The sequence below is a fragment of the Gallinula chloropus genome, assembly GCF_964237585.1.
Source record: "Gallinula chloropus genome assembly, chromosome: 1".
NCBI classification, from domain to species: Eukaryota; Metazoa; Chordata; class Aves; order Gruiformes; family Rallidae; genus Gallinula; species Gallinula chloropus.
The window spans coordinates 1,391,580-1,418,490 of NC_140085.1; the positions used below are offsets into that span (position 1 = coordinate 1,391,580).

Consider the following 26,911-nt stretch of genomic DNA (forward strand, 5'->3'; position numbering starts at 1 on the left):
GGGGAAGGGGCTGGAGGGCAAATCCTGTGAGGAGCAGCTGAGGGAGCTGGGGGTGCTGAGCCTGGAGAAGAGGAGGCTGAGGGGAGCCCTTCTCCCCACCTCCCCTGCCCTGCCAGGAGGGTGCAGAGATGTCGGGCTCAGTCTCTTCTCTCAGGTGACCAGACAGGACGAGAGGGAACGGTTTCAACTCCTGTCCCTCACAACAGGTATTTTCTCCCCTGCCCAGCTGCAAAGGGGAGCGATGGAGAGGCTCTGGTGGGCGTCTGGCCTCCAGCCGGGGTCCCACCACCGCACCCGGGCACCCCCAGGCCCCGCAGAGCGCTGCCTTCGCCCCGCACCTCTCCCCCGAGCTCGGGAGGGCCCCGCGGGTCAGCCCCTCACTGCCGCCAGCACCGGCCCCAGCCTGCAGGAGGCCGCGGGCGGGAGCCTGGGCAGCCGCCCCGGGGGTGCGGGCCGGACAGGGGCGCAGGGTCCCGGCCGCCCTGCGGGACGCGGGACACCGGCCCCGGCCCCGGCATCTCAGCTCCCGGCCCGGGGCGACGAGCGCGGGACCTCCGGTCCGCCGGGGGGCGCGGCGCGGCGGGGCGGGGCCGGGCCGGGGGCGGTGGGGCCGGGCCGGGCCGGGCCGGGCGGAGCGGGCGCTGCCATGGACGCGCTGTGCCGGGCCGAGCCCCGGCCCCGCCGGCCCGCTGCCGCCGCTGCTTCTTCCCCGCTGCCCTGGGTCCGCTTCTCCGCCTGGCTCGACTGTGTCTGCGTGGTCACCTTCGACCTGGAGCTGGGCCAGGCTATGGAGGTGCGGACAGGGCCGAGGGGCGCGGGCCGGGCAGGGCTGGGTTGGGCTGTTGCGGGGGGGCGGAGCTGGGGAGGGGTCAGGGGCTGGGGGCGTTTGGGCCTGGGGCTGGGGGGAAATCTGAGCTGGAGGGGGTCTGAGCTCGGGGGGCTGGGGGTCTTTGGATACGGGGGCTGAGGAGGGGTATGGGCTTTGAGAGTCTGACCAGTGGGAGGGGGTCGGGGGCAGTCTTAGCTGGGGGCTGAGGGGGTGGTTCTGAGCCCGGCGGCTGGGGAGTATGAGCTGAGGGGGTCTCGGCTGCGGGAGGGGGTCTCGCCCGGGGACTGTGGGGTCTGTGCCCCAGCAGGGCCGCGGAGAGGGTGGGGAGAGGCAGGGTGTGGGGGAGAAGGCCTCTGAGTGGAGCAGCGAGCAGGCGCGGGGGGCAGAGCAGAGCTGGGGGTGCGGACTGGTGGAGCCAGGGCTGAGTGGGAGGTTGGGAGTGAGCAGGGGGTGCGGGCAGGCAACGAGGATGCTGGGGTAGGGGCGGAGAAGGGCCCTGTGTGGAGGGAGAGCAAGGGAGCAGCAGGGTTGAGTCCCAGGCTCAGGTAGTGGGGGTTGTGCTGGGGGTGTGGGACAGGGCTGAAGGAGCAGGAGGTCCGGAGTGCCCGGCAAGCAGCCAAGCAGGGGGCCAGGCTGCAAGGGCGGAGGCAGTGCCGGCCAGGGAGGCAGGAAGGCCTGGGGAAGGGGTGTGGGGAGAATCCTGCTCTGAAATGATGATGTGTGGAGTCGGCGGGTGCAAGGGAGGGAAGGAGTGGGGAGCTGGGCGGGAAGTGGGGGAGCGATGGGGCGATAATGGGGTGCAGTAGAGCGGGGGGGCTGAGTGGGATCTGTCAGCCTGAGCACCTGCAGGTCGGAGGCTTTGTGGAAGTCTCAGATGCCAGGGGGAGCAGAGGGGATGAACTGGAAGCAGAAAGACTGGGATGGTTTTTCCCTACTCCCTGGAAGGGGGTTCAGGGGGAGTTGGATACCCAAGGCTGGTAACGGGGCTGCAGGCAGGAGCTGGCTGCTGGGCCTGCAGCAGAGCACAGCCCCAGGGGGCCGGATCCCTCTGGGTTATGCTGAGCCTGGGCATCAGCTCAGAGTCCTCAGCACTCGCTGTGTAACTGTGGGCAGAGCTGCTCCCTTCGCCTGTCTGTAAGGAGCTTGGTGCTGGGTTTCAGAGAATGGAGACACCCCGGGTTTAAAGTCATGCTGAGGCAGCTGGCTGGGATGGAGAGTGGCAGAGATCCAGTTGCTGCTCTGTGTTCTGAAGTACTCCACTGTTTCTTTCACAAAGCCTGAAAATAAATTTACAGATCTGCTGGAGACCAACGTTTCACATGCTATTCACTCTTTGCTGCAAAACCAGACCTGATGTACCCTGGTGAGGATGTGAATGCTGGGGGAATAATGTCTTCATTGAGGACCTTGCTGAGGGAACAGCATCCACCCTCAGCAAGTGCTGATGATCCAGAGCTGGGAGGAGTGGGTGCCACACAGGACACTGTGCTGCCATCCAGAGAGACCTGGCCAGGCTGCAGAGCTGGGCAGGGAGAAACCAGATGAGGTTCAACAAGAGCAAGTGGAGAGTCTGGCACCTGGGAAGGAATAAGGGCTGGAATCAGGACAGGCTGGGGGGAGCTGCTGGAGAGGAGCTCTGAGGAGAAGGACCTGGGGGTCCTGGTGGGTGACAGGGTGGCCATGAGCCAGCAGTGTGCCCTGGGGGCTGAGAGAGACAATGGGATCCTGGGGGGCATCAGGAGGAGTGTGGGCAGCAGGTGACAGGAGGGGATCCTCCCCCTCTGCTCTGCCCTGGTCAGGCCCCACCTGGAGTGTTGTGTCCAGTGCTGGGCTCCCTGGGATAAAAAAGCCAGGGATCTCCTGGAGAGAGTCCAGAGGAGGGACAGAGATGCTGAAAGGCCTGGAGCATCTCCCCTGTGAGGAAAGGCTGGGGGAGCTGGGGCTGTTCAGCCTGGAGAGAAGAAGCCTGAGAGGGGATCTGATCACTGGTTCTCAAGAGCTGAAGGGTGGGACCCAGGGGGCCATGGGCAGCCTCTGCTCAGTGTCTGTGGGGACAGGACAAGGGGCAATGGGCTCAAGTTGGAGCACAGGGAGTTCCCCCAATGTGGGGCAGAACTTCTTCCCAGTGAGGGTGAGGGAGCCCTGGGACAGGCTGCCCAGGGGGTGTGGAGTCTCCTTCTCTGGAGAGATTCCAGCCCCATCTGGACACCAACCTGTGCGACCTGGATATGCAGTAATATCCTTTCTTAATCCCTGGAGAGGATTTGTTCTTTTTCTCCCTTTCCTCCCTCTCCCTCCTTTGCCTGTGTGAGTATTGAGGGGAAAAAACATGGCACAAACAACCAGGAATCCTGGGAACATCTCAGTATCTGGATGGAGCACAGATTGTGGCTGGATGACACAACCCCACCGTGGCTTTTCCTTTGGTCTTCTGTCTCTGAGCAGAGGGTTTGGGCAAGAAACAAGGGTCTGTGTTGGGCAGGAGGCCAGGAAAGGATGGGAGGCAGAGGAGAAGCTGCATGATAAAGACCCATCTTTCATTCTTGGTGGGCTGGGTAAATAATAAAGCTCAAGTTGTTACTGTCTTCCAGGGGAATTCCAAGTGGAAAAGGGGAGATGTCACCATTACCAGTAGTCAGGTGGTCCTGTTGCCTTCCTGCTTACTCCCCATTTCCATCTGTCACCGTGGTTGGTGTCGACTGGGCTCAGCTCCTGCAGTTTATCCCCAAGCAGGCTGGTTTCTGCAGCTGAGAGGAGGGAGCTTCATGCTTCAGACTGCGAGTTTTGGGGTTAAATAATTGTCCCTGTGGCACCCAGCCCTGTGGGACTGAAGTCCTGGCTGGGTCTGCGTGGGAGCTTTGCTGTGCATGTTACCAGATCAGAGTAGATCTTGCCAGAGCTCTCTGTGGTTTTGTGGGTGTCTGTATATCCCCCTCAAGAGTTCCTGACACACCCCCAGGGATTGCACGTGGTGGCAGGATGCAGAGACTTGGAGTAGGTTGTGCTGTGATTCGGTGGTGCCTCACGTGCTGGCAGCAGGGTGAGTGGGAAGGAGGGGAAACCCCTCCTCGCTTTGGAGGTTGCACTGTGGTTTTGCATCATCTCTTCTGAAACAGTAAAAGGCATAGCTGAACCTTAGGGTGTCCCTTGCAGTTCAGCTTTAGCTCTGGCCCACAGGGTTTCTGAGCTGGGACCTCAGCATCCTTTCCTGAACATTCATGGAATCATAGACTGGTCTGGGTTGGAAGGGACCCCAAGGGCCACCAACCTCCAGGCCTGAAGCTACACAAGACTGCCCAGGGCCCCAGCCAACCTGGCCTTGAACACCCCCAGGGATGGAGCACCCACCCCCTCTCTGGGCAGCCCCTTCCAGCCCCTCACCACTCTCTCTGCAAAGAACTTCCCCCTGATATCTCATCTCCCCCTTCCCTCCTCCAGCTTCACTCCAGCCCCCTTGTCCTGCCAGTCTCTGCCCTTTAACAAGCCCATTCCCCTCCTGTTCCTGGGGTCCCTTCAGGGACTGGAAGGTGCAATGAGGTCCCCCCACAGCCTTCTCTTCTCCAGGCTGACCCAGCCCAGCTCCCTCAGCCTCTCTCCGTAGGGGAGCTGCTCCAGCCCCCTGACCATCTCTGTGGCTCCTCTGACCCCTCTCCAACAGTCCCACATCTTTCTTGTCCTGGGGCCCCAGCTCTGGCCACAGGACTCCAGCTGGGGCCTGACAGGGCAGAGCAGAGAGGGACAATCCCCTCCCTGTCCCTGCTGCCACCCCTCTGCTGATGGAGCCCAGGATCCCATCGCCCTTCCCAGCTGCCAGAGCCACTGCTGGCTCAGGGGAAGCTTCTCCCCCACCAGACCCCCCAGGTCCTTCTCAGCAGGGCTGCTCTCCAGGAGCTCTTCTCCCAGGCTGGATCTATGGCTGGGATTCCCCCCAGTACAAGATTTGCTCTGGATAAAACATCTCTTCCCTTGCTGCCCCAATCTGCACAGAACCCACGCTGCTGGAGGTGACATCTTCAAACACCCCATTACAGATGGCAGAAACACCAGGGAAGAGGGAAATCATGTTTCTGAGCCCATCCTCTCTGGCTAACGGGTGGTATCCTCTGGGAACATCCTCCCCACCAGCCCTTCACCATCCCACTCCGGAGGAACTCGGATGTCTTTGCTGCTGCTGTCATAGAAACACAGAAAATTCATCCTGGTGGCTCCAAAATATCCCTGTTCAGGGAAATATCCCTGTTCAGCACGACACCAGCTCCTCCCTCCCCAGCAGAGATGCTTTGTGAAGCCAGGTTACTTCAGAGCCACCAGCAGTCATCTTCTGGGCTGTCCATGTCTCTGCTGAGTCCTTGGCACCAGTGCTGGTATCAACAGCAAAGCTTTAGCATGAGGATCTGCTTTCAGCACCATGTATGCATCAAAAGGAGCGAGGCCAGCACATCCCCCCCCTCTGCTCTGCCCTGGTCAGGCCCCACCTGGAGTGCTGGGTCCAGTTCTGGGCTCCTCAGCATCAGAAGGACATGGGGGTCCTGGAGCGAGTGCAGAGAAGGGCAACCAGGCTGGGGGAAGGGGCTGGAGGGCAAATCCTGTGAGGAGCAGCTGAGGGAGCTGGGGGTGTTGAGCCTGGAGAAGAGGAGGCTGAGGGGAGCCCTTCTCCCCACCTCCCCTGCCCTGCCAGGAGGGTGCAGAGAGGTGGGCGATGGTCTCTGCAGCCAGGGGCCAGGAGATGGGACAAGGGGCAATGGGCTCAAGCTGCCCCAGGGCAGGGTCAGCTCAGCTGGGAGGGCAAAGTTCTTCCCTGGCAGAGTTGTGGGGCTGTGGCACAGGCTGCCCAGGGAGGGGGCTGAGTCCCCAGCCCTGGGGGTGTTGAACAGAGGGGAGATGAGGTGCTCAGGGAGCTGGGGCAGCACAGGATGGGATTGGTTGGACTTGATGATGTTAAAGGTCTTTTCCAACCTTGTGATTCTAAACTCAGACCCCAAGAGCAGCTGGGAGCCGCCAGCATCCCCTCCCACTCTCTATTTACCAGCAGAAAGACCCCCCAACAAGGCAGCAGGAGAGTGAGAAGCCCATCCTGCCTCTCATGAGGCCACTATGGCAAACACCATGCTGGGAGATTCCCCAGCTTCTTGATGCCTCCAGACCAGATGCCCAGGTTCCTGCTCTGCTCATCACCACGTGGGAATGAACCTCCCAGGTGTCTGTAGGAGCTTTAAACTCCTCAGCACCACACGAATCCATCGGTCACCTCACTCAGGGAGCAGAGTGGTTCATTCCCTCACCCAGCCTTCACGCTGCTGCCTTGGTAATTCTGCTCCCATCCTGTGGAGAAGCCTTAGCCAGCTGCTAATCAGCAGGATGTTTAATTGTTAATTTGCCTGGCTCTCTGAAGCTGAGGAGCTGCCCTTGCTGGGCAGTCAGGGAAGGGAGCCTGCTGGGTGAGCTCTGGCATGGAGCCACCCTGGCTATTTATAGATGTGAAAGAAGAGCTGGGTGCTGGGGAGAGCTCCTGATTGGAAGCCCTGCTGACTCCAGCAGCAGACCTGCAGAAGCCTGATGGGCAGAGCTCTGTTTTTTGAGCCTTTCCCTTTCTCACCCACCTACCTGCTGCCACCTCCCTGCATCTCCCGGTGCCGTGATGCTGGCTGAGCGATTTCATAGATGGATTTGTAAGTATTTTGGTTTCCATCCTCTGCCTGCTGACCCAGGAGGCTCCTTATTGCTGTGGCTGTGTCATTCCTCACCTCTCTGTGGGACCTTCCTGTCCTGGATCTTGCTGGTGGCTCTGCCCTCCACCCTGACCCCACCATTCTTGCCTTGAGGACTCTTCAGTCAGGTTACAGAAGGGGCATGATCAGCAGTTACAGAGTCCCTCTGCCAAGCCAGAGTCCTTCACTGGAGGCTTTGAGATTCCTGACACCTCTCTTACCTGCTGGGTGGTACGTTGGGCTGTCCCCTGTGTGCTGACAAAGCAGGAATCCTCAAGCCTGTGCCAGACCCACCTCTTCCTGTGCAAAATAACCCCCAGCTTGTCTTTCCAACAACAGATCTCAAGCTGGGGAGGCTCAAACACAGCTCTCAACCCCCTCAGGCTTCTCCTGCTGCCTGTGTTCTGCTTGTTGGCTGCTGTGAACAGCATCTCTTGCTCACCACTTGCTTGAGACCACTCAAGGAATGTTTCTGCCCTGGGGAGGTGGGATATGTGGTACATACCCAAGCCTGGGTCAGACTTTGTATCGTTGCACCTGATGTGTTGGGTTTTAATCCCTTTGTGCAGCTGGAGTCTGTGTCCAGGCTCTTACTATCTTGCTTTCAGTTGGTGCTACATCCTTCCCCCTGCCCCTGAGGACAGTGGATTGCTCTGCTGGTATCCCTGCAGATCCCTGCAGAAGGCTGTGTCTTTCCATGCCCCCCATCTTTCCATACCCCCTCACATGCACTCAGTGCTTCTGGATTTACCTCTCAGCAGCTCGTGGTGCTTTCCAAGCTCCTTCAGGGTCTTTGGTGGCTCTGGTGAATGATAACAGATTTTAGCAGGATTTAAAAGTCAAAATAAAGTCACCCCCCTCCAAAGAACAATTAGAAACACACAAAGCCCCAAACTTCCCACTGAGGATGTTGTTTGGGGCAGTTTGCTGACCTGTGTTTAGGTGCAGAGTTGAGTAGGAATGCTTCCCAGGCTGGGAGGGTGAGCCTGTGTTAAGGTGATTTTGGGCAGTGCTGGAATGACCCTTTCCTGCCCCCTTGGAGGAAACAGCCCTGTGCACATCCTCAGTCTGTCTGGAGAAGCCTCCAGCTGGCTCCTGCAGCTGTTCTGTTGCTGTTCTGTCTCAGAACCTCCATACAGACTTTGGGACAGAGCCCTGGGACAGGCTGCCCAGGGGGTGTGGAGTCTCCTTCTCTGGAGAGATTCCAGCCCCATCTGGACACCGACCTGTGTGACCTGTCCTAGGGACCCTGCTTTGGCAGGGGGTTGGACCTGATGAGGTGATTTTCCCTCTCTGCTCTGCCCTGTGAGGCGCCAGCTGGAGTCCTGTGTCCAGAGCTGGGGCCCCAGTACAAGGAAGATGTGGGGCTGTTGGAGAGGGGTCAGAGGAGCCATGAACATGCTCAGGGGGCTGGAGCAGCTCCCCTGTGGAGAGAGGCAGAGGGAGCTGGGCTGGGTCAGCCTGGAGAAGAGAAGGCTGTGGGGGGACCTCATTGCACCTTCCAGTCCCTGAAGGGAGCAGAGGAACAGGAGGGGAATGGGCTTGTTAAAGGGCAGAGACTGGCAGGACAAGGGGCTGGAGTGAAGCTGGAGGAGGGAAGGGGGAGATGAGATATCAGGGGGAAGATCTTTGCAGAGAGAGTGGTGAGGGGCTGGAAGGGGCTGCCCAGAGAGGGGGTGGGTGCCCCATCCCTGGGGGTGTTCAAGGCCAGGTTGGCTGGGGCCCTGGGCACCCCTGTGTAGCTCCAGGCCTGGAGGTTGGTGTCCCTGCCTGTGTCAGGGGGGTTGGAGCTCTGTGACCCTTGGGGTCCCTTCCAACCCAGACCAGGCTGGGATTCTCTGATTCTATGATCTCTGCAGGTCCCTTCCAACCCTTGCAATTCTGTGAGTCTGTGATTCAGAGCAGCAGGCTGACCACGGTCAGATTTTAACTGGGGAGATGCCCAGTTTATCCCAGTAGGATAAAGTTTGGGGAGGGCACAGCATCGGTGTGGAGGCAGTACTTGCAGTCACAGGGCAGTGGAGTGTCTCACTGGCTCTTCTCTCTTTTGCAGTTGGTGTATCCCTACGACTTCAGGCTGACAGAGAAGGAGGTAACAACTGGCTTTGGTGGTTTGCTTTGGTTTTCCCAGTTGTAAAGATACTGGGCTGTGGCCAGGGTGGGTTTCTTACTGTGTGGTTTTTGTTTCTTGCAGAAAACGAGTATCTGCTACTTGTCCTTCCCAGACTCCTACTCAGGTAGGTCACATCCCTGCCCCTGTCTGCAGGGCAGCTTCTTGCAGCAGGCTCAGGATGGAAAGAGTGAGTCATCATCTCCGCTGCAGCAGAGACTGACCGGCTGCACCTTCTAGAAGCATCACATCATCATCAAAAGGATGATGCATCAAAAGGAGTGTGGCCAGCAGGTCACAGGAGGGGATCCTCCCCCTCTGCTCTGCCCTGGTCAGGCCCCACCTGGAGTGTTGTGTCCAGTTCTGGGCTCAATGGGGTAAAAGAGACAGGGATCTCCTGGAGAGAGTCCAGAGGAGGGCAACCAGGCTGGGGAAGGGGCTGGAGGGCAAATCCTCTGAGGAGCAGCTGAGGGAGCTGGGGGTGCTGAGCCTGGAGAAGAGGAGGCTGAGGGGAGCCCTTCTCCCCACCTCCCCTGCCCTGCCAGGAGGGTGCAGAGAGGTGGGCGATGGTCTCTGCAGCCAGGGGCCAGGAGCTGGGCCAAGGGGCAATGGGCTGAAGCTGCCCCAGGGCAGGGTCAGCTCAGCTGGGAGGGCAAAGTTCTTCCCTGGCAGAGTTGTGGGGCTGTGGCACAGGCTGCCCAGGGAGGGGGCTGAGTCCCCAGCCCTGGGGGTGTTGAACAGAGGGGAGATGAGGTGCTCAGGGAGCTGAGTCAGCACAGGATGGGATTGGTTGGACTCAATGTCAAAGGGCTTCTCCAGCCTGGTGATTCTGTGAATTCATCCCAGTACCTGTTTCTTTAGGACTCATTTCTGGGGTTTCACAGCTTTGCCTGGTCAGTTTGAGTTTTCAGGATGAGCTTCCTCTGGTTTCTCAGAGCTCCATGAACACCCAAGCGAAACATCCCTTTTGTTACAGTGAATTATTTACTATTAGTAGTATCTTCTAGCCCAACCCAACAGTCTTTGCTTCTCTTTGGAGCACAGCACCTGCAGGCACTGGAAAGGGTGGGTGTCCTCTCACCCTCAGAGCACCTTAACCCTGCTCCTGGTGAGCTCAACACCTTGAACCCTCCTCATAACCCACCTCTTTGTACATACCCAACCCTGCTCCTTCTGCCCACCCCATCCAACTGATGGGCACTCCTGAGGGCTTCCTGCCCCTTGGTTTTCTGCTCTGCAGAGTAGGCTTGGTGATGGTCACCTGGAGCTGCCTGGCCATGGGGTTGGCCTCAGTCCTTTGCTAAGACTATGCTGGGGAGATCAGCCTTAAAACAAGTGTTGTGTGTGCTTGGATAAGGCTCTTCACAGGTTTCTAGGAAGGTGGATAAGAAGCAGTGGCTGCAGCTGCTCAGGGCAGGTGATGCTGGCTGATGTCTCCTCAGCTTCCCAGCAGCACCCTGCCAAGGTTTGGCTCGGTGTGCTTGGCTGTGGGGTCTCTCTGTTTTGCACTGGGCTTGGGAGGGGGGGTTATGCAGTTCCCCAGCAGGTTTGGGGTGGGTAAATCACCATCTCTGCCTTTGCCAAGGTTTCTGGCTGAAGGAATTCCCAGCTTGCTTGTTCCTGAAGCTTCCTGCTAAGTGTTTGTGCCCTTCCCTGTCTCAGGTGGGCTGGGGGATACCCAGTTCAGCTTCCGCCTTCGCCAGTCTGGGGGACAGAGGGCTGCTCACTACGAGGACGACGGCGAGTACAACAGAGAAGCTCCCCTGACCCTGCAGGTCAGTGGCATTTCACTCTGCTGCTTCTGCTTCCCAAGCCAACGGTGTGGTGGTGGGTTGGGAGCCAAATGGGCTCCTCATCTGGTTACTCCACGTGAAGATTCCATCATCTCCCAGTGATCCTGGCAGAATGGGGAAGTTCCACTGAACTGGAGGCTGGTAGATGTTACACCCAGATATAAGAAGGGTTGGAAGGAGGATCCAGGGAACTTCAGGCCTGTCAGTCTGACCTCAGTCCTGGAGAAGATCATGGAGAGGGTCATGTTGGGAGCTGTCATGCAGCACGTGCATGATGGCCAGGGGATCAGGCCCAGTCAACATGGGTTTACAAAAGGTAGATCCTTCTGGATTGGGGTTGGACCCAATGATCTCTTGAGGTCCCTTCCAACCCCTATGATTCTATGATTCTGTGATCCTGTCAAACTAACCTGATCACCTTCTATGACAAGGTGACAGGGTGGTCATGAGCCAGCAGTGTGACCTGGGGGCTGAGAGAGCCAGTGGGATCCTGGGGGCATCAGGAGGAGTGTGGGCAGCAGGTCACAGGAGGGGATCCTCCCCCTCTGCTCTGCCCTGCTCAGGCCCCACCTGGAGTGTTGTGTCCAATTCTGGGCTCCCTGGGATCAAAAAGCCAGGGATCTGCTGGAGAGAGTCCAGAGGAGGGACAGAGATGCTGAAAGGCCTGGAGCATCTCCCCTGGGAGGAAAGGCTGAGGGAGCTGGGGCTGTTCAGCCTGGAGAGAAGAAGCCTGAGAGGGGATCTGATCACTGGTTCTCAAGAGCTGAAGGGTGGGACCCAGGGGGCCATGGGCAGCCTCTGCTCAGTGTCTGTGGGGACAGGACGAGGGTGATGGGCTCAAGTTGGAGCACAGGGAGTTCCCCCCCAATCTGGGGCAGAACTTCTTCCCAGTGAGGGTGAGGGAGCCCTGGGACAGGCTGCCCAGGGGGGTGTGGAGTCTCCTTCTCTGGAGAGATTCCAGCCCCATCTGGACACCGACGTGTGTGACCTGTCCTAGGGACCCTGCTTTGGCAGGAGGGTTGGACCCCATGATCTCTGGAGGTCCCTTCCAGCCCCTACAGCTCTGTGAGTCTGTGATTGCCTCATGGCAGCAGGGAGGTGTGGTGCTGGGGCAGCATCCAGAGGAGGTTGGTGCTGGTGGCTGTTGATTGCTCAGTAGCTCTGGGTCTCTCTTGCAGCGGGAGTCGGCTCATTACTTCGGGTACGTGTACTTCAGGCAGGTGAAGGACAGCTCCATGAAGAGGGGCTATTTTCAGAAGGTGAGTCCCCCCCCAGCCCCCCTCACAGCTCTCAGCTGTACAAAGGCACCAACCCACAGCTGTGGAACACTCTCCCTACCTGACACCCACAGGGAACAGCAGAGGTCCCAGAGAACAGGGCTGTGTGGGAAGTGTCATTCCAAACTGACCTGGATGCAGTTGCCATGCTGTGGGAATCCCATGAGAGGTGACCTGCTGCCTGAAGCACAAGATCCCAATGATCCCAAGTGCTCCAACATTGGCTCCAGTATGGACACTGGTGTCACTGGCAGGGAGAGGCTGTCACTGTGGTCTGTGCTGGCTGGGTTGTAGCCCTGCCCTTGGGATTGTGTTCATCTTCCTAGCAGCCATCAGGGAGGGGAATCCCTTCTGACTTACTGGTGTTGCTGGTGCCCTGTCTCCTATCAGGAACTGCTTTGACACTGACAGTGGAGAGGAATGTGGGTTGATGGACATCATCTTTATTTCAGCAGAAGGACACAAAGCTCCTTGTGGTACCCAGATGGACAGGTCCAGTCACTGCCTGACCATTGGGGTCTGCAGGTGTCGAGCAGAGCGTGGCTGGGAGGTCCAGGAGTGGGGTCTGTTCTCTGCTCACCCTGCTGAGCCACAGCTAGGGCTGGGATCCCAGTTCAGGACAGACTGGGAGCTGCTGGAGAGAGTCCAGGGAGGGTATGAGGATGAGGAGTGGCTGGAGCATCTCTAGGGGGTGGGAAGGCTGAGAAAACCGGGGCTGTTCAGCCTGAGGAAGAGAAGACTGGGAGGGGATCCCATCAACACCCACCCATATCTAAAGGGGGGGTCAGGGGAGGGGCCAGACTCTGCCCAGTGTGGCCCAGCGACAGGACAAGGGGCAACAGGCACAAACTGGAGCAGGGGAAGGTCCATCCCAGCAGGAGGAAGAACTTCTTCCCTCTGCCTAGGGTGCCTGAGCCAGGCTACCTGGAGAGGATGGGGAGTCTCCTTCTCCAGGGAGATCCCACTCCAGGGTCCTGGGTGCCATCCTGTGCACCTGGCTCCAGGTGACCCTGCTTGGGCAAGGGTCAGGCTGGGGTCTGGGATCTTGTGGTAACAGAGATCTCTCAGACTTCGAGGGAAGGAAAATACTTGACTTGGCCCCCATTTTCCTCCCTGCATCCATGGGGTTGCCCTTTCAGTAGTGTTCTCTCATGTCAGAAGATAAAATGCCATCCTCTCAGCCAAAGGAACTTCCAACCCCTGCTCTTCAGAGAGCAGTGCTTCATGGTAGATCCAACTGGTAACCCTTGGAAAATGGGGGGAAATGGGGACACCGTTCTGTCCCAGCAGTACCCTTGTTGTCCCTCTCCCCTCCCACAGCAGTGACATGGAGTTTCCTTCAAAGAGAGGTGCTACTACAGCAGTGAGGTCCTTCATCTCCACTAAAGCAGTGGGTTGATCACTCAGAAGAGTTGGAGGAGAGAAGAGATACGGGACAGTGCAGGGAGCTGCTGCACCCATAGTTTATCCCAGTTACCCCAGAAGGACCTGGGGGTGTTGGGTGACTGCAGACTGACCATGAGCCAGCAGTGTGCCCAGGTGGGCAGGAAGGCCAAGGGCAGCCTGGCTTGTGTCAGAGCCAGCGTGGCCAGGAGGGCTGGGGAGGGGATTGTGCCCCTGGGCTGGGCACTGGGGAGGCTGCAGCTGGAGTGCTGGGTCCAGTTCTGGGCTCCTCAGCACCAGAAGGACATGGGGGTCCTGGAGCGAGTGCAGAGAAGGGCAACCAGGCTGGGGAAGGGGCTGGAGGGCAAATCCTCTGAGGAGCAGCTGGGGGTGCTGAGCCTGGAGAAGAGGAGGCTGAGGGGAGCCCTTCTCCCCACCTCCCCTGCCCTGCCAGGAGGGTGCAGAGAGGTGGGCGATGGTCTCTGCAGCCAGGGGCCAGGAGCTGGGCCAAGGGGCAATGGGCTGAAGCTGCCCCAGGGCAGGGTCAGCTCAGCTGGGAGCGCAAAGTTCTTCCCTGGCAGAGTTGTGGGGCTGTGGCACAGGCTGCCCAGGGAGGGGGCTGAGTCCCCAGCCCTGGGGGTGTTGAACAGAGGGGAGATGAGGTGCTCAGGGAGCTGGTTTAGCACAGGATGGGATTGGTTGGACTTGATGATCTTAAAGGTCTTTTCCAACCTGGTGATTCTGTGACTCTCTGATGCTCCTGGGTGAACTCACCAAAGGAGTGGGGCCCTGGGACTCTTCAGCAAAGCACCTTCTCACCCTTGGGTGGGCTTTTTTAAACTCCAGGTCACAAGGTTTTGGGCTGGAAAGGAGGTGTTTGGATGGCTTCTGCTGAACTCACTGGATCCTGATTAACATGTTCACTAATCATTAGAGGAAGGGAATAATCAGCAGTGATGAAAGCCTCTGGTGGGATTGAGTTGGAGAAGTTGTAAAGGACGTTTTAGGAAGTGATAGAAAGAAGCTGAGACAACAACAAAAAGGCCTCTCTGGGAGCCACCCAGCAGGATTCTGAGTTACTTTGCTGCTTCTACCCCAGAATTCCTTCTCTGCCTGATTTCCATTTGGGTGGCCAGCTCCTTCACACTTCTCCATCTGACATCCTTGGGTTGGGAGCTTGGAACCTGGCAGTAATTCCTTCTTCTTTTTCCCCCCAAGCTGATGTTTTCCTGGGTCACAATCTCATCCCTGGTGCTTGCTGTGGTTCCCTGGTAGAAGTTGCCAACTTCATTAACCAAAAAGCTCCACATCTGTGTGGACACCCAGGGTCTCCCAAAGCCTGAAGGCTCAACAGCTCACAAAATTTCCACCCCTAGAAGTGCTGCTTTTGAGCTCTTCTGAGGTTTTCTGAGCAGAGCCCTCTAGGAAGCAGTGCCAATAGGAGCAGCTCAAGGAATGATGGTGCCAGGGGGCTCTGGCTTCTAAATGTACCTTCTTTTTTCAGTCTCTGGTGCTGGTGTCACGCCTTCCCTATGTGAACTTGTTCCAGTCCCTGCTGCAGCTCATCGCTCCAGAGTACTTTGACAAGCTGGAGCCCTGCCTGGAGGCAGGTGAGCACCCACATCTGGGGAGGAGGGTTCCCTTTCTGAACCTTTCTTTGGTTTTCCCAACCTCTCCTCTGAAGCCAGGCTGGGAGAGTTGGGGTTGGTCAGCCTGGAGAAGAGAAAGCTCTGGGGAGAACTTACAGCACCTTCCAGTCCCTGAAGGGGCTACTGGAAAGCTGCAGAGGGGGTTTTTAGGGTGGGCCTGGAGTGACAGGACAAGGGGGAATGGAAGGGGGGGGTGGATTTAGGATGTTAGGAAGAAATTCTTCACTCTGAGGATGGTGAGGCTGAGACCCTGCCCCTGGGGGTGTTTAACAGGGGGGAGATGAGGTGCTCAGGGATCTGGGTCAGCACAGGACAGGGACAGTTGGACTGGATGATCTTAAAGGGCTTTTCCAACCTGGGGATTGTGATTCTGTGACAAAGTGTTTGTTTGGAACTGGCTGGGGGGACGTGGGAGCTGGGAATGAGCAGTAGTTATGTTGGCTGGATTTAGGACCAGCCAAATTATCCATACTGACCTTGTGATGAACCTCTTCTCTTTCCCCCTGTCCCTGCAGTGTGCAATGAGATCGATCAGTGGCCACCTCCCCTGCCAGGACAGACTCTGAACCTGCCTGTGATGGGAGTTGTCATTCAGGTACACCTTGCTGCTGGTCAGCAGGCTGAGCAGATTGGGGGCTGGAATGTGTATTCCCTTGTCTCCTGGCTGTTGAAACTGCTCTTTGCCTGGGTTCTTCCCCTTTGTTATCCCTGTCTGCTGTTCCATTGGAATGGGTGATTGAGGGACCTTCCTCACCTGGATGGTTTAGGGAGGAAAGCAAAGGGTGTGGGTGTGGGTGTGGGGGTGGGTGTGCTGCCTCCATCTCCCTGGATAATCCCTCTGTTCATATTTGGATCCAGGTGAGAATCCCCTCAAGGGTGGACAAGCCAGGATCCAGCCCAGTGAAGCAGTTCAATCAAGAGGTGAGGTGACGCGCGGCGTGACACGCGACACACGTGTCCTTGTGAGTCCTGTGACAGGGAGGGGATTGTCCCTCTCTGCTCTGCCCTGTGAGGCCCCAGCTGGAGTCCTGTGGCCAGAGCTGGGGCCCCAGGACAAGAAAGATGTGGGGCTGTTGGAGAGGGGTCAGAGGAGCCACAGAGATGCTCAGGGGGCTGGAGCAGCTCCCCTATGGAGAGAGGCTGAGGGAGCTGGGCTGGGTCAGCCTGGAGAAGAGAAGGCTGTGGGGGGACCTCACTGCACCTTCCAGTCCCTGAAGGGACCCCAGGAACAGGAGGGGAATGGGCTTGTTAAAGGGCAGAGACTGGCAGGACAAGGGGGCTGGAGTGAAGCTGGAGGAGGGAAGGGGGAGATGAGATACTGGGGGGAAGTTCTTTGCAGAGAGAGTGGTGAGGGGCTGGAAGGGGCTGCCCAGAGAGGGGGTGGGTGCCCCATCCCTGGGGGTGTTCAAGGCCAGGTTGGCTGGGGCCCTGGGCAACCTTGTGTAGCTCCAGGCCTGGAGGTTGGTGTCCCTGCCTGTGTCAGGGGGGTTGGAGCTCTGTGACCCTTGGGGTCCCTTCCAACCCAGACCAGGCTGGGATTCTATGATTCTATGACACAAGTTGGTGATGAGCAGAATCTAGTCTAGTAGGGAAGGGGAGGCTGCAGCTGGAGTGCTGGGTCCAGTTCTGGGCTCCTCAGCACCAGAAGGACATGGGGGTCCTGGAGCGAGTGCAGAGAAGGGCAACCAGGCTGGGGAAGGGGCTGGAGGGCAAATCCTCTGAGGAGCAGCTGAGGGAGCTGGGGGTGTTGAGCCTGGAGAAGAGGAGGCTGACGGGAGCCCTTCTCCCCACCTCCCCTGCCCTGCCAGGAGGGTGCAGAGAGGTGGGTGATGGTCTCTGCAGCCAGGGGCCAGGAGCTGGGCCAAGGGGCAATGGGCTCAAGCTGCCCCAGGGCAGGGTCAGCTCAGCTGGGAGGGCAAAGTTCTTCCCTGGCAGAGTTGTGGGGCTGTGGCACAGGCTGCCCAGGGAGGGGGCTGAGTCCCCAGCCCTGGGGGTGTTGAACAGGGGGGAGATGAGGTGCTCAGGGAGCTGGTTCAGCACAGGACAGGGATGGTTGGACTTGATGGTCTCAAAGTGCTTTTCCAACCTTGTGATTGTGTGACTCTGTATTCCCAGCCCTTCTTGTTTGTAGTTGTTTCCCAAACTCTGCCTTACACCAGGGGAAACTCTAGAAAATGAAGGACTGGACACAGGGAATCTTTCCCATCTTGCAGAGGAGGGATCCTTGGGTGTCTTTTACCAAAGGAAATGCATTTACACCTTGAATGCTCAATCCTGATCTGTTCCTGGCTCATTTCTCCAAGCTTTAGCCCCTTTACTGTAGAAGCAGCTACTTTGTGATTGATGTGGTCAGTTCAGATGGCATTTCAGTCAGGATCCTTCCCTTCACTAACACTTCTGGGTTTCTTTGGTGTTTTTCTTCCCCTCCTTGTTTAGAATCTGTTACCAGCCCCACTGGTTCTCCCCAGTATTCATGAACTGGATCTTTTCAGGTGAGAGCCACCATCCCTGCAACCCTCTCTCCATCCTCTTTCCCCTCTCCCTGCTCAGACCATCCTCTAAACCATAGCAAAAGTGTCCAATGAGCAATCAACCCTGGCTTGTGCAGTGCTTAAACCTGGGTGTGCTGCCCTTATCCCCCTCATGGTGTGCTGGTTAGAGGAGGGGGTTCTTGCCTTGACCTCCTCTCCTGGTCTTCTGAAGTGCAGGCACAGTGTCTGAACCAACCCTGGTGCTGTTGTACCAGCCCCACATCTGCTGGGGAGTGGTGTGGGTGGGGGGGTGTATGGAGAGTGGTGGGATCAGTCAGCTGCTCCACATCCCCATGAGTGTTTCCTTTGACCATGGTTAAACCAGCTGAGCAACAGCACATGCAAAGACATGTGGGGCTCTGTGGTGGGATGCTCAGGCTCCATCCTACAGCTCAGACACCCAGGGACAAGCCTGGGTGGGTGGGTGGGCTTGCAGGGCATCACCCTATCTGCATTCCTGACCTTGGCTTGTTGCTCTTCCTTTCCCTGCCAGGTGTTTCCAGCCAGTGCTGATTCACATCCAGATGTTGTGGGAGCTGATGCTGCTGGGAGAGCCGGTGGTTGTCATGGCACCATCCCCTACAGTCTCCTCAGAAATGGTCCTGGCTCTGACCAGGTAATGCCTTCAGACTCTGAGGTGCAGGTAATGGTAGGAACAAACTCCCACAGGTTTCCACACCTGCTCTCATGCTGGGTTAGGTTTCCTTTCCCAATGAAAGCCAAAGAGCAGAGCAAGAGAGTCTTGCTCAGCTTCCACCAGTGATGAAGTAAAAGTGAATCTCCTGTGAATCTCCTTTTTTTACTGAAAGAGTTGTCAGGGGCTGGAACAGGCTGCCCAGGGAGGGGGTTGAGTCACCTTTCCTGGGAGTGTTCAAAAAAAGGGTTGATGAGGTCCTTAGGGATCTGGTTTAGCTCAGGATGGGAATGGTTGGACTTGATGATCTTCAAAGGTCTCTTCCAACCTTGTGATATGTGATTCTGTGTTGGGAGACCTGATGGTTGGGAGACCTGATGGCTGGGAGACCTGATGGTTAGTCCCCCCAAGGAACTTTGCCTCCCCAGCTCTGACCCCTGCTTTAGTGTAGGGGAAAAAAAAACAAACCTGGAACTCCTGGAGAGTGTTACCTCTGGTAGGATGAAACCCTGCAGTAGGGCACGAGCCTGGTGTCACCTCTGCTGGGTGTACAGGGCAGCTGTTGTGCCTGTTGTTGCAGCTGCCTTGCTCCTCTGAGGTACTGCTGTGACTACCGGCCCTACTTCACGATCCACGACAGCGAGTTCAAGGAGTACACCACCCGCACTCAGGCTCCGTAAGTGCCCCCCACACCCCTGCCACCCTCTTGCCACAGGCTGTGGGAAGGTAAATCCTGAGGGTCAGCCTTGTTTTACCTCTTCCTTCCTCCTCTTTCCAGGCCCAACATCGTGGTGGGAGTCACAAACCCTTTCTTTATCAAAACTCTCCAGCACTGGCCACACATCCTTCGGGTTGGGGAGCTCAGAATGTCAGGTAAGGGTGGAACCAAAGCTCTGTTGTGTTGGTTGAGCTCGTTGGGGGCTGGTGGTGAGCTCCCAGTTGTGGTGGTGGCCATTGTTTCACACATCTTCATTCCCAGGAGAGCTGGGAAGCCAAAGGGAGGTCTAGACTCTGACTGGGTTGATGTGCAGGATGAGCACAAGCCGTGCTGCAGGCAAATTGTTGGGAGGATAACTTGCTGTGGGTTTTTTTTTCTGGAGTATTAAGGAGAGTCCTTCCTAGGCAGGAAAGAGAAAATTGCCTAGAGAAGAGAGAGGTGGAGAAGGGAGATGGATTCTGATCTATGAAACCATGAGAACCTCTAGGTTGGGGAGCTGGGTCTTGGCAGTGCCTCCTTAACACATTCCTGGCCTGGAATTCTAGCAGGGAAGTTCACAGACCTGAAGGTTCCTGTGAGGGTGGGGTTAAGGTGTATGGGGGGAGACTATTTCAGGTGTCCAAGTGTAGGATGGGGTGTTCTCAGGGGGACATTCAGAGCCTGAACATTTGATGTCTTCCCACAGGAGACCTGCCCAAGCAGGTGAAGGTGAAGAAGCTAGCTAAGCTGAAAACCCTGGACACAAAGCCAGGTAATGTTTGGTGTTGGACATCATTTGATTTAGCTTTTCCCTTCCACAGGGGGGGCTTTGCAGGCAGGAAGTGAATGGTGCATGTGGTGTTCTCTGCTTGGTTTGGTGTTGCCATCTTCTTGCCCTCGAGCTGCCACACAGTAGCAGCAACCCCCAGCTCAGACAAAAACCATCATCCTTCTTCCAAGGAGGAAAAAACTCATAGATATTAACAGAATAAGTTATTTAGTGTTGGGAGAACAGCTCCAAAGTTCCTTGAGCCAGTTGAGTGTCCTCTGATCCCACTCTGATTCCTTGAGCCAGTTCAGGGTCCTCTGATCCCAGTCTGATTCCTTGAGCCAGTTGAGTGTCCTCTGATCCCACTCTGATTCCTTGAGCCAGTTCGGGGTCCTTTGATCCCACTCTGATTCCTTGAGCCAGTTCAGGGTCCTCTGATCCCACCCTGAGCACTGGCTGCCTTAACAATTTCACCATTTTTGCAATTATTTTAAATTAATTGTTGTAATTACCTTCCCTCCATCTGCCAGGGCTTGTGTTAGGACCTTCAGCCCCACTGTCCCTGCGCCATGGGATGGATCCTCCATCTCCCCAGGCAGGGATTTGTTTCTAACTCCTGGGTTGGGTTTTTTCTACATTTGGGCTTCTTTTTCCTCTCTAGGAATCTACACTTCCTACAAAACATTTCTGCACAAAGACAAGACCCTGATAAAAAGATTGCTGAAGGTAAGGGCTGCCAACTCCATCCTCCATCCTCTGTGTCCTTGTGGCAGCACATGGAGTTCCCCCCCAATCTGGGGCAGAACTTCTTCCCAGTGAGGGTGAGGGAGTCCTGGGACAGGCTGCCCAGGGGGTGTGGAGTCTCCTTCTCTGGAGAGATTCCAGCCCCATCTGGACACCGACCTGTGTGACCTGTCCTAGGGACCCTGCTTTGGCAGGGGGTTGGACCTGATGATCTCTGGAGGTCCCTTCCAACCCCTGTGATTCTGTGAAACCTCCACTAACAGCTTGGATTAAGCACACAGAATGTTCCAGAAGGAACAGGCTCTTCACAGTGTGCAATGATTGAGACAAGTTAACTTGATGAATGTGCCCAATGTCAGTGTTTCTGTTGAGTATCACAGATCATGTAGAGAAGGACCTGGGGGTGTTGGGTGACTGCAGGATGAATACGAGCCAGCAGTGTGCCCAGGTGGCCAGGAAGGCCAAGGGCAGCCTGGCTTGTGTCAGAGCCAGCGTGGCCAGGAGGGCTGGGGAGGGGATTGTGCCCCTGGGCTGGGCACTGGGGAGGCTGCAGCTGGAGTGCTGGGTCCAGTTCTGGGCTCCACAGCACCAGAAGGACATGGGGGTCCTGGAGCGAGTGCAGAGAAGGGCAACCAGGCTGGGGAAGGGGCTGGAGGGCAAATCCTCTGAGGAGCAGCTGAGGGAGCTGGGGGTGTTGAGCCTGGAGAAGAGGAGGCTGAGGGGAGCCCTTCTCCCCACCTCCCCTGCCCTGCCAGGAGGGTGCAGAGAGGTGGGTGATGGTCTCTGCAGCCAGGGGCCAGGAGCTGGGCCAAGGGGCAATGGGCTCAAGCTGCCCCAGGGCAGGGTCAGCTCAGCTGGGAGGGCAAAGTTCTTCCCTGGCAGAGTTGTGGGGCTGTGGCACAGGCTGCCCAGGGAGGGGGCTGAGTCCCCAGCCCTGGGGGTGTTGAACAGGGGGGAGATGAGGTGCTCAGGGAGCTGGGGCAGCACAGGATGGGATTGGTTGGACTTGATGATTTTAAAGGTCTTTTCTAACCCTGTGATCCTGTGACTCTGTGATCAGTGCTGGTGCTAATGACGACCTAACTGAGACCGATCCCTACCAGAAAAAACGAGCCTGGAAGAGCAGAGTCCATGTGGTGGAACATGAGCAATGTGCTGAGCTGAAGGGGGGGGTGCCTGGTTTGGGTGGTGAGGTTTGCCAGCCTCCTCTGGGCTGGTTGCTTATGGCTGAGGTGTCTGTGAGCTCTGGCTCTGGCTCTGGCTCTGCCGGTGCAGCCGGCGGTGAGGGCGCTGCCTGTGCTTGCAGGGCATCCAGAGGAAGCGCCCGTCCGAAGTCCAGAGCGCCCTTCTGAGGAGGCACCTCCTGGAGCTCACCCAGAGCTTCATCATCCCCCTGGTGAGTTGGGCTGTGGTGGGGTGGTGTGAAGGGGTGGGTGGGGGGGAGCGGGGGGTGCTTGCAAACCGGCTGATGTTAGGAAATCGATGGGAACCCCAGGCATTCCCTATGGAATCACTGGATGTGTTGGGTGGGAAGGGATCTGCCAAGGCCATCTAGTCCCACCCTGCAGTGAGCAGGGACATCTTCACTATAGCAGGGTGCTCAGAGCACCATCAAGCCCAACCTTGAATGTCTCCAGGGATGGGGCTTCTACCACCTCTCTGGGCACCCTGGGCCAGGGATCCACCCCCCTCAGAGGGAAGAACTTTTCCCTAATCCCCAACCTAAATGTCCCCTTTCCCAGTTTAAACAATCACCCCTCATCCCACCACTCCCTGCCCTGGGAACAGTTCTTCCCCAGCTTCCTACAGGCACCTCTCAGGGACTGGAAGGGGCTGTAAGGTCCCCCCAGAGCCTTCTCTTCTCCAGGCTGACCCAGCCCAGCTCTCCCAGCCTGGCTTCACAGCAGAGCTGCTCCAGCCCTTGGGTCATGTTTGTGGCTCCTCTGGACACACTCCAACAGGTCCCTGTCCTTCTTGTGCTGAGGGCTCCAGAGCTGGACCCTAACCCATCCCCTCTAATGCTGGAGCCAAACCCCTTGCCAGGGAGGTCTCCCCTCTGGCTCTGGGAAGCTTTGCTGGAGAGCATGAGGCCTGTCAGCATGGTGATCACCACCACTTTAAGCCAACACTTGTCAAGGCCCTCTAGTCCTGCCAAAAAGCTGCTGGTGCTTTCTGGTGACCAACCCATTGGCCCAGTTTGGCTCCTCTCTCCTTCCTACATCAGCTCTGGAGGTGATGTCCTCCCCTTATATGTGGGGACAGTGCATCTTCTCAGAATCCAGCCCCTCCTGCCAGCACCTTGTTGGTACTGGTACTTGGTACTGGGAAAACTGCCCCTTTCCCACAAGGAATGTTTGGGATTCATGTGGTGGTGGGAAACCACGGGGAACACTCAGGCTCCTGCAAAATGCAACCACCAAGGGGAAAACCAGAGGGTGGGAGGCTGTGGGATTGTGCCTGGGGTGCACTGGGGCAGGCTGTCCCACTCAGGGACCACACAGGAGGCTCCTTGATCCTTGTAACCTCCTTTTCTTTATTGAATTCTCATTTATTTTTTAAAACTTTCCTCTTAGGAGCATTACATGGCAAGCCTGATGCCTCTGCAGAGGGCCATCACGCCGTGGAAGGTACGTACGATGTGCTGGGGGACGGGGAAGGGTTGTGCCATATGCTGATCCTCTGTCCTCATCCTCTGGGTGAACTTCCCTGGCTGAAGGAGGAGGGTTATTACACCCTTATTACTCCCTTATTACTCTGTTATTTAAAAAGAAGCCTGGGCCACCAATGTGGGACTGTTGGAGAGGGGTCAGAGGAGCCATGAAGATGCTCAGGGGGCTGGAGCAGCTCCCCTATGAAGAGAGGCTGAGGGAGCTGGGCTGGGTCAGCCTGGAGAAGAGGAGGCTGTGGGGGGACCTCATTGCACCTTCCAGTCCCTGAAGGGACCCCAGGAACAGGAGGGGAATGGGCTTGTTAAAGGGCAGAGACTGGCAGGACAAGGGGGCTGGAGTGAAGCTGGAGGAGGGAAGGGTGAGATGAGATATCAGGGGGAAGTTCTTTGCAGAGAGAGTGGTGAGGGGCTGGAAGGGGCTGCCCAGAGAGGGGGTGGGTGCCCTGTGTCTGGGGGTGTTCAAGGCCAGGTTGGCTGGGGCCCTGGGCACCCTTGTGTAGCTCCAGGCCTGGAGGTTGGTGTCCCTGCCTGTGGCAGGGGGGTTGGAGCTCTGTGACCCTTGGGGTCCCTCCCAACCCAGCCCAGTCTGTGATGATTCTGAGCCCCAGCAAATTTGAATGTCACTAATGAGGCTGGTTAAGAAGTTCACCCATCTTTATTCTCATCACTCCTGAGGCCGCCCTGGGCAGCCTCTCCCATCCAGCCCCCTGGTTGTTTCAGGAGCTGGGTAACAGGCTCTGTCTCTTGTGCAGAACCCTCCTCAGATCCGGCCTTTCCGGCAGGAAGACTTCATGAAGACCCTGGAGCACGCTGGTCCCCAGCTCACCTGTGTGCTTAAGGGCGACTGGTTGGGCCTCTACAGGTAAGAGCTTCCTCCTGCCTATCCCCAGATAAGAGCTTCCTCCTGCCTATCCCCAGGTAAGAGCTTCCTCCTGTCTATCCCCAGGTAAGAGCTTCCTCCTGCTTATCCCTATAGCAGCAGGTGCAGGTTATGATGGACATCAAATCCCGGCAGGATTGGGAGGGAAAAAGGAATTTCAGGACAGAGACTGGTCAGCTGAACAGTTCATAGAATCCCAGACTGCACTGGGTGGGAAGGGACCTGCCAAGGCCATCTAGTCCCACCCTGCAGTGAGCAGGGACATCTTCACTAGAGCAGGGTGCTCAGAGCCCCAGCCACCCTGACCTTGGATGTCTCCAGGGATGGGGCCTCCACCACCTCTCTGGGCACCCTGGGCCAGTGACCCACCCCCCCTCAGGGGGAAGAACTTTTCCCTAATCCCCAATCTCAATCTCCCCTTTCCCAGTTTAAACCATCACCCCTTGTCCCATCACTCCCTGCCCTGGGAACAGTTCTTCTAAGCTGCCCCAGGGCAGGGTCAGCTCAGCTGGGAGGGCAAAGTTCTTCCCTGGCAGAGTTGTGGGGCTGTGGCACAGGCTGCCCAGGGAGGGGGCTGAGTCCCCAGCCCTGGGGGTGTTGAACAGAGGGGAGATGAGGTGCTCAGGGAGCTGGGGCAGCACAGGACAGGGATGGTTGGACTCAATGGTCTTCTCCATCCTGGTGCCTCTGGGATTCCATGGTTTGGAGGGGTGAAGCATGGCTTCTTGCCTTGGCAGAGGTGGGAGTCTGGCAGGATTACCCCTCTCATCAGTGACCATCTCATGCCACTTAGAGAAGCCACTGGAGAGGACAGGATGCCTGTTAGCTCGTAATCATCTTGTCTTCACCTCTCCCATCTGTGTCTGTGGTGGTGGGAAGGGGACTCTGTGTGGAACAGAGCCAGTGTGTGGCTCTGCATCCCCCTCTGCCCCTTCCCAACCCACCTCACTGTCTGCAGGCGCTTCTTCAAGTCCCCCAACTTCGATGGGTGGTACCGGCAGAGGCACAAGGAGATGACCCAGAAGCTGGAGGCCCTTCACCTGGAGGCCATCTGTGAGGCGGTACGTTCCTGCTGCTGTGAAGGGGAACCCTCCCTGAAGCTGCACAGGGACTTCCACACCAGTATGGGGAGAACTTCTGCCCAGTGAGGGTGAGGGAGCCCTGGGACAGGCTGCCCAGGGGGTGTGGAGTCTCCTTCTCTGGAGAGATTCCAGCCCCATCTGGACACCGACCTGTGTGACCTGTCCTAGGGACCCTGCTTTGGCAGGGGGTTGGACCCCATGATCTCTGGAGGTCCCTTCCCACCCCTGTGATTCTGTGAGTCTGTGAAAGCTGTTCCCTCTCTTTAGAACATTGTGGCCTGGATGAAGGACAAGTCAGAGGTGGAGATTGTAGACCTGGTGCTAAAACTTCGCGAGAAGCTGGTGAGTTTTCCTCCCTTAGAATCCCAGAACCACAGACTGGTCTGGGTTGGAAGGGACCCCAAGGGTCACAGAGCTCCAATGCCCCTGCCACAGGCAGGGACACCAACCTCCAGGCCTGGAGCTACACAAGGTTGCCCAGGGCCCCAGCCAACCTGGCCTTGAACACCCCCAGGGATGGGGCACCCACCCCCTCTCTGGGCAGCCCCTTCCAGCCCCTCACCCCTCTCTCTGCAAAGAACTTCCCCCCAATATCTCATCTCCCCCTTCCCTCCTCCAGCTTTAGGCCTGGAGCATCTCCCCTGTGAGGAAAGGCTGAGGGAGCTGGGGCTGTTCAGCCTGGAGAGAAGAAGCCTGAGAGGGGATCAGATCACTGATTCTCAAGAGCTGAAGGGTGGGACCCAGGGGGCCATGGGCAGCCTCTGCTCAGTGTCTGTGGGGACAGGACAAGGGGTGATGGGCTCAAGTTGGAGCACAGGGCGTTCCCCCCCAATCTCTCCCTTCTCTGGAGAGATTCCAGCCCCATCTGGACCCCGACCTGTGTGACCTGTCCTAGGGACCCTGCTTGGGCAGGGGGTTGGACCCCATGATCTCTGGAGGTCCCTCCCAACCCCTACAGCTCTGTGACTCTGTGCCAGTTTCCTGTCGTCCTGTACCCTGAACACCAAGTCTCCTCTATCATTGGTGAATAGGAGGAGGAACTCCAGAGCCATTATTAACCCCCTGTTCCCTCTCCTCTCCCCGTGCAGGTCAGGGCCAGGTGCCAGCACCTCCCTGTGAAGGAGGAGACTCTGCAGCGCATCAGCTTGTACATCGAGACCATCATCGGCTCCTTGCCCGAGGATCTCCAGGCTGTGCTGCACCACCACTGAGCGCGGCCAGGGGGCTCCCTGGGAGAAGGACTCCTGCTCCCCTCTCCTCCTCTGGGCAGTGGGCAGCCACAGTTGTGTTTGGAAAGGAAGGTTCTTCCCTGCTCCAGCCAACGCGACCCGAGCTGGACCTGGCTCACAACTGGGAGTGATGCTGAGCACGGGGTCAGCACGGCAGCAGAGCCAGGGGACTGTTGTTTCACCATCCTCATCCTCCTTTGAGGGGCTGTTTTGGGGGACTGGACCCCAGGAGCTGTTCCCTGTCTGGCTGGTGGTAGGTCAGCAAGCCCCAGCTGGGCTTCCAGCAGCATGTGATGAGTTGTGCAAGGCGTGTTGCCCTCTACACACCCAGTTTCATCTGGCTCTCAGGCTGGGGGGGGGGGTTGTCACCCTGCCTGGCAGAAGCAGGACCAGCACCCTTGCAGAGCAGCTCCTGATGGTCACACCAGGGATGCTCCTGTGTCCCTCCCCAAGAAATGATGGGAGAGAATCATTGCTGCCTGTTCAGCCACCTCTGAGAGCTCTGGCTGGGATGGGAGTGGGAGGATGCTGCTGGATGTGTCTCCAAGGAGGAGGAGGAGGAGGGGCTGGTGTGTCTGTGAGGAGCAGGACTCCAGTGATCACAGTGGGGTGCTACTGGAGCTCCAGGAGAGGAGCTGGCCTCCAACTGTCACTTGTCCTCCTGGAAACCCCGAGTTTGTGTGCTGGGATGGAGAGCTGGAGCTCTGCCTGGGGCTGTGTCTGCTGCCCTCAGCCTGCACCCTGGGAGAACATGTCCCAGAATCAGATCCTGCCTGTGCCACCCCTGCCTGGGGAGCCTGGAGCTCAGCACTGGCTCACTGAGGGGCTGTGTGCTCACCCTGTGCTGGGATCCACGGGCTCCAACCCCTCCAGCTCTCACCACAGCTGCTTCTGACTGCAGCCCCGCTGCCAGCACCTCCTGTTCACC

The 26,911-nt window shown here is 57.7% G+C and overlaps 1 protein-coding gene across 1 annotated transcript; it reads left to right on the top strand.

Moving 5' to 3' along the window:
• Positions 1 to 646: 646 nt before the first annotated feature.
• Positions 647 to 26,089, top strand: DENND6B (DENN domain containing 6B; the record flags this gene model as incomplete). Its single annotated transcript, XM_084279577.1, has 20 exons — positions 647 to 793; positions 8,591 to 8,629; positions 8,732 to 8,774; positions 10,310 to 10,422; positions 11,619 to 11,699; positions 14,605 to 14,710; positions 15,265 to 15,344; positions 15,608 to 15,670; positions 17,186 to 17,241; positions 17,774 to 17,896; positions 18,495 to 18,590; positions 18,693 to 18,787; positions 19,318 to 19,383; positions 20,042 to 20,106; positions 21,431 to 21,520; positions 22,698 to 22,751; positions 23,545 to 23,654; positions 24,631 to 24,733; positions 25,022 to 25,096; positions 25,843 to 26,089. The coding sequence occupies 20 exons, from the start codon at positions 647 to 649 to the stop codon at positions 25,963 to 25,965; spliced, it is 1,728 nt and encodes a 575-aa protein (XP_084135703.1). The 3' UTR covers positions 25,966 to 26,089.
• Positions 26,090 to 26,911: the final 822 nt, after the last annotated feature.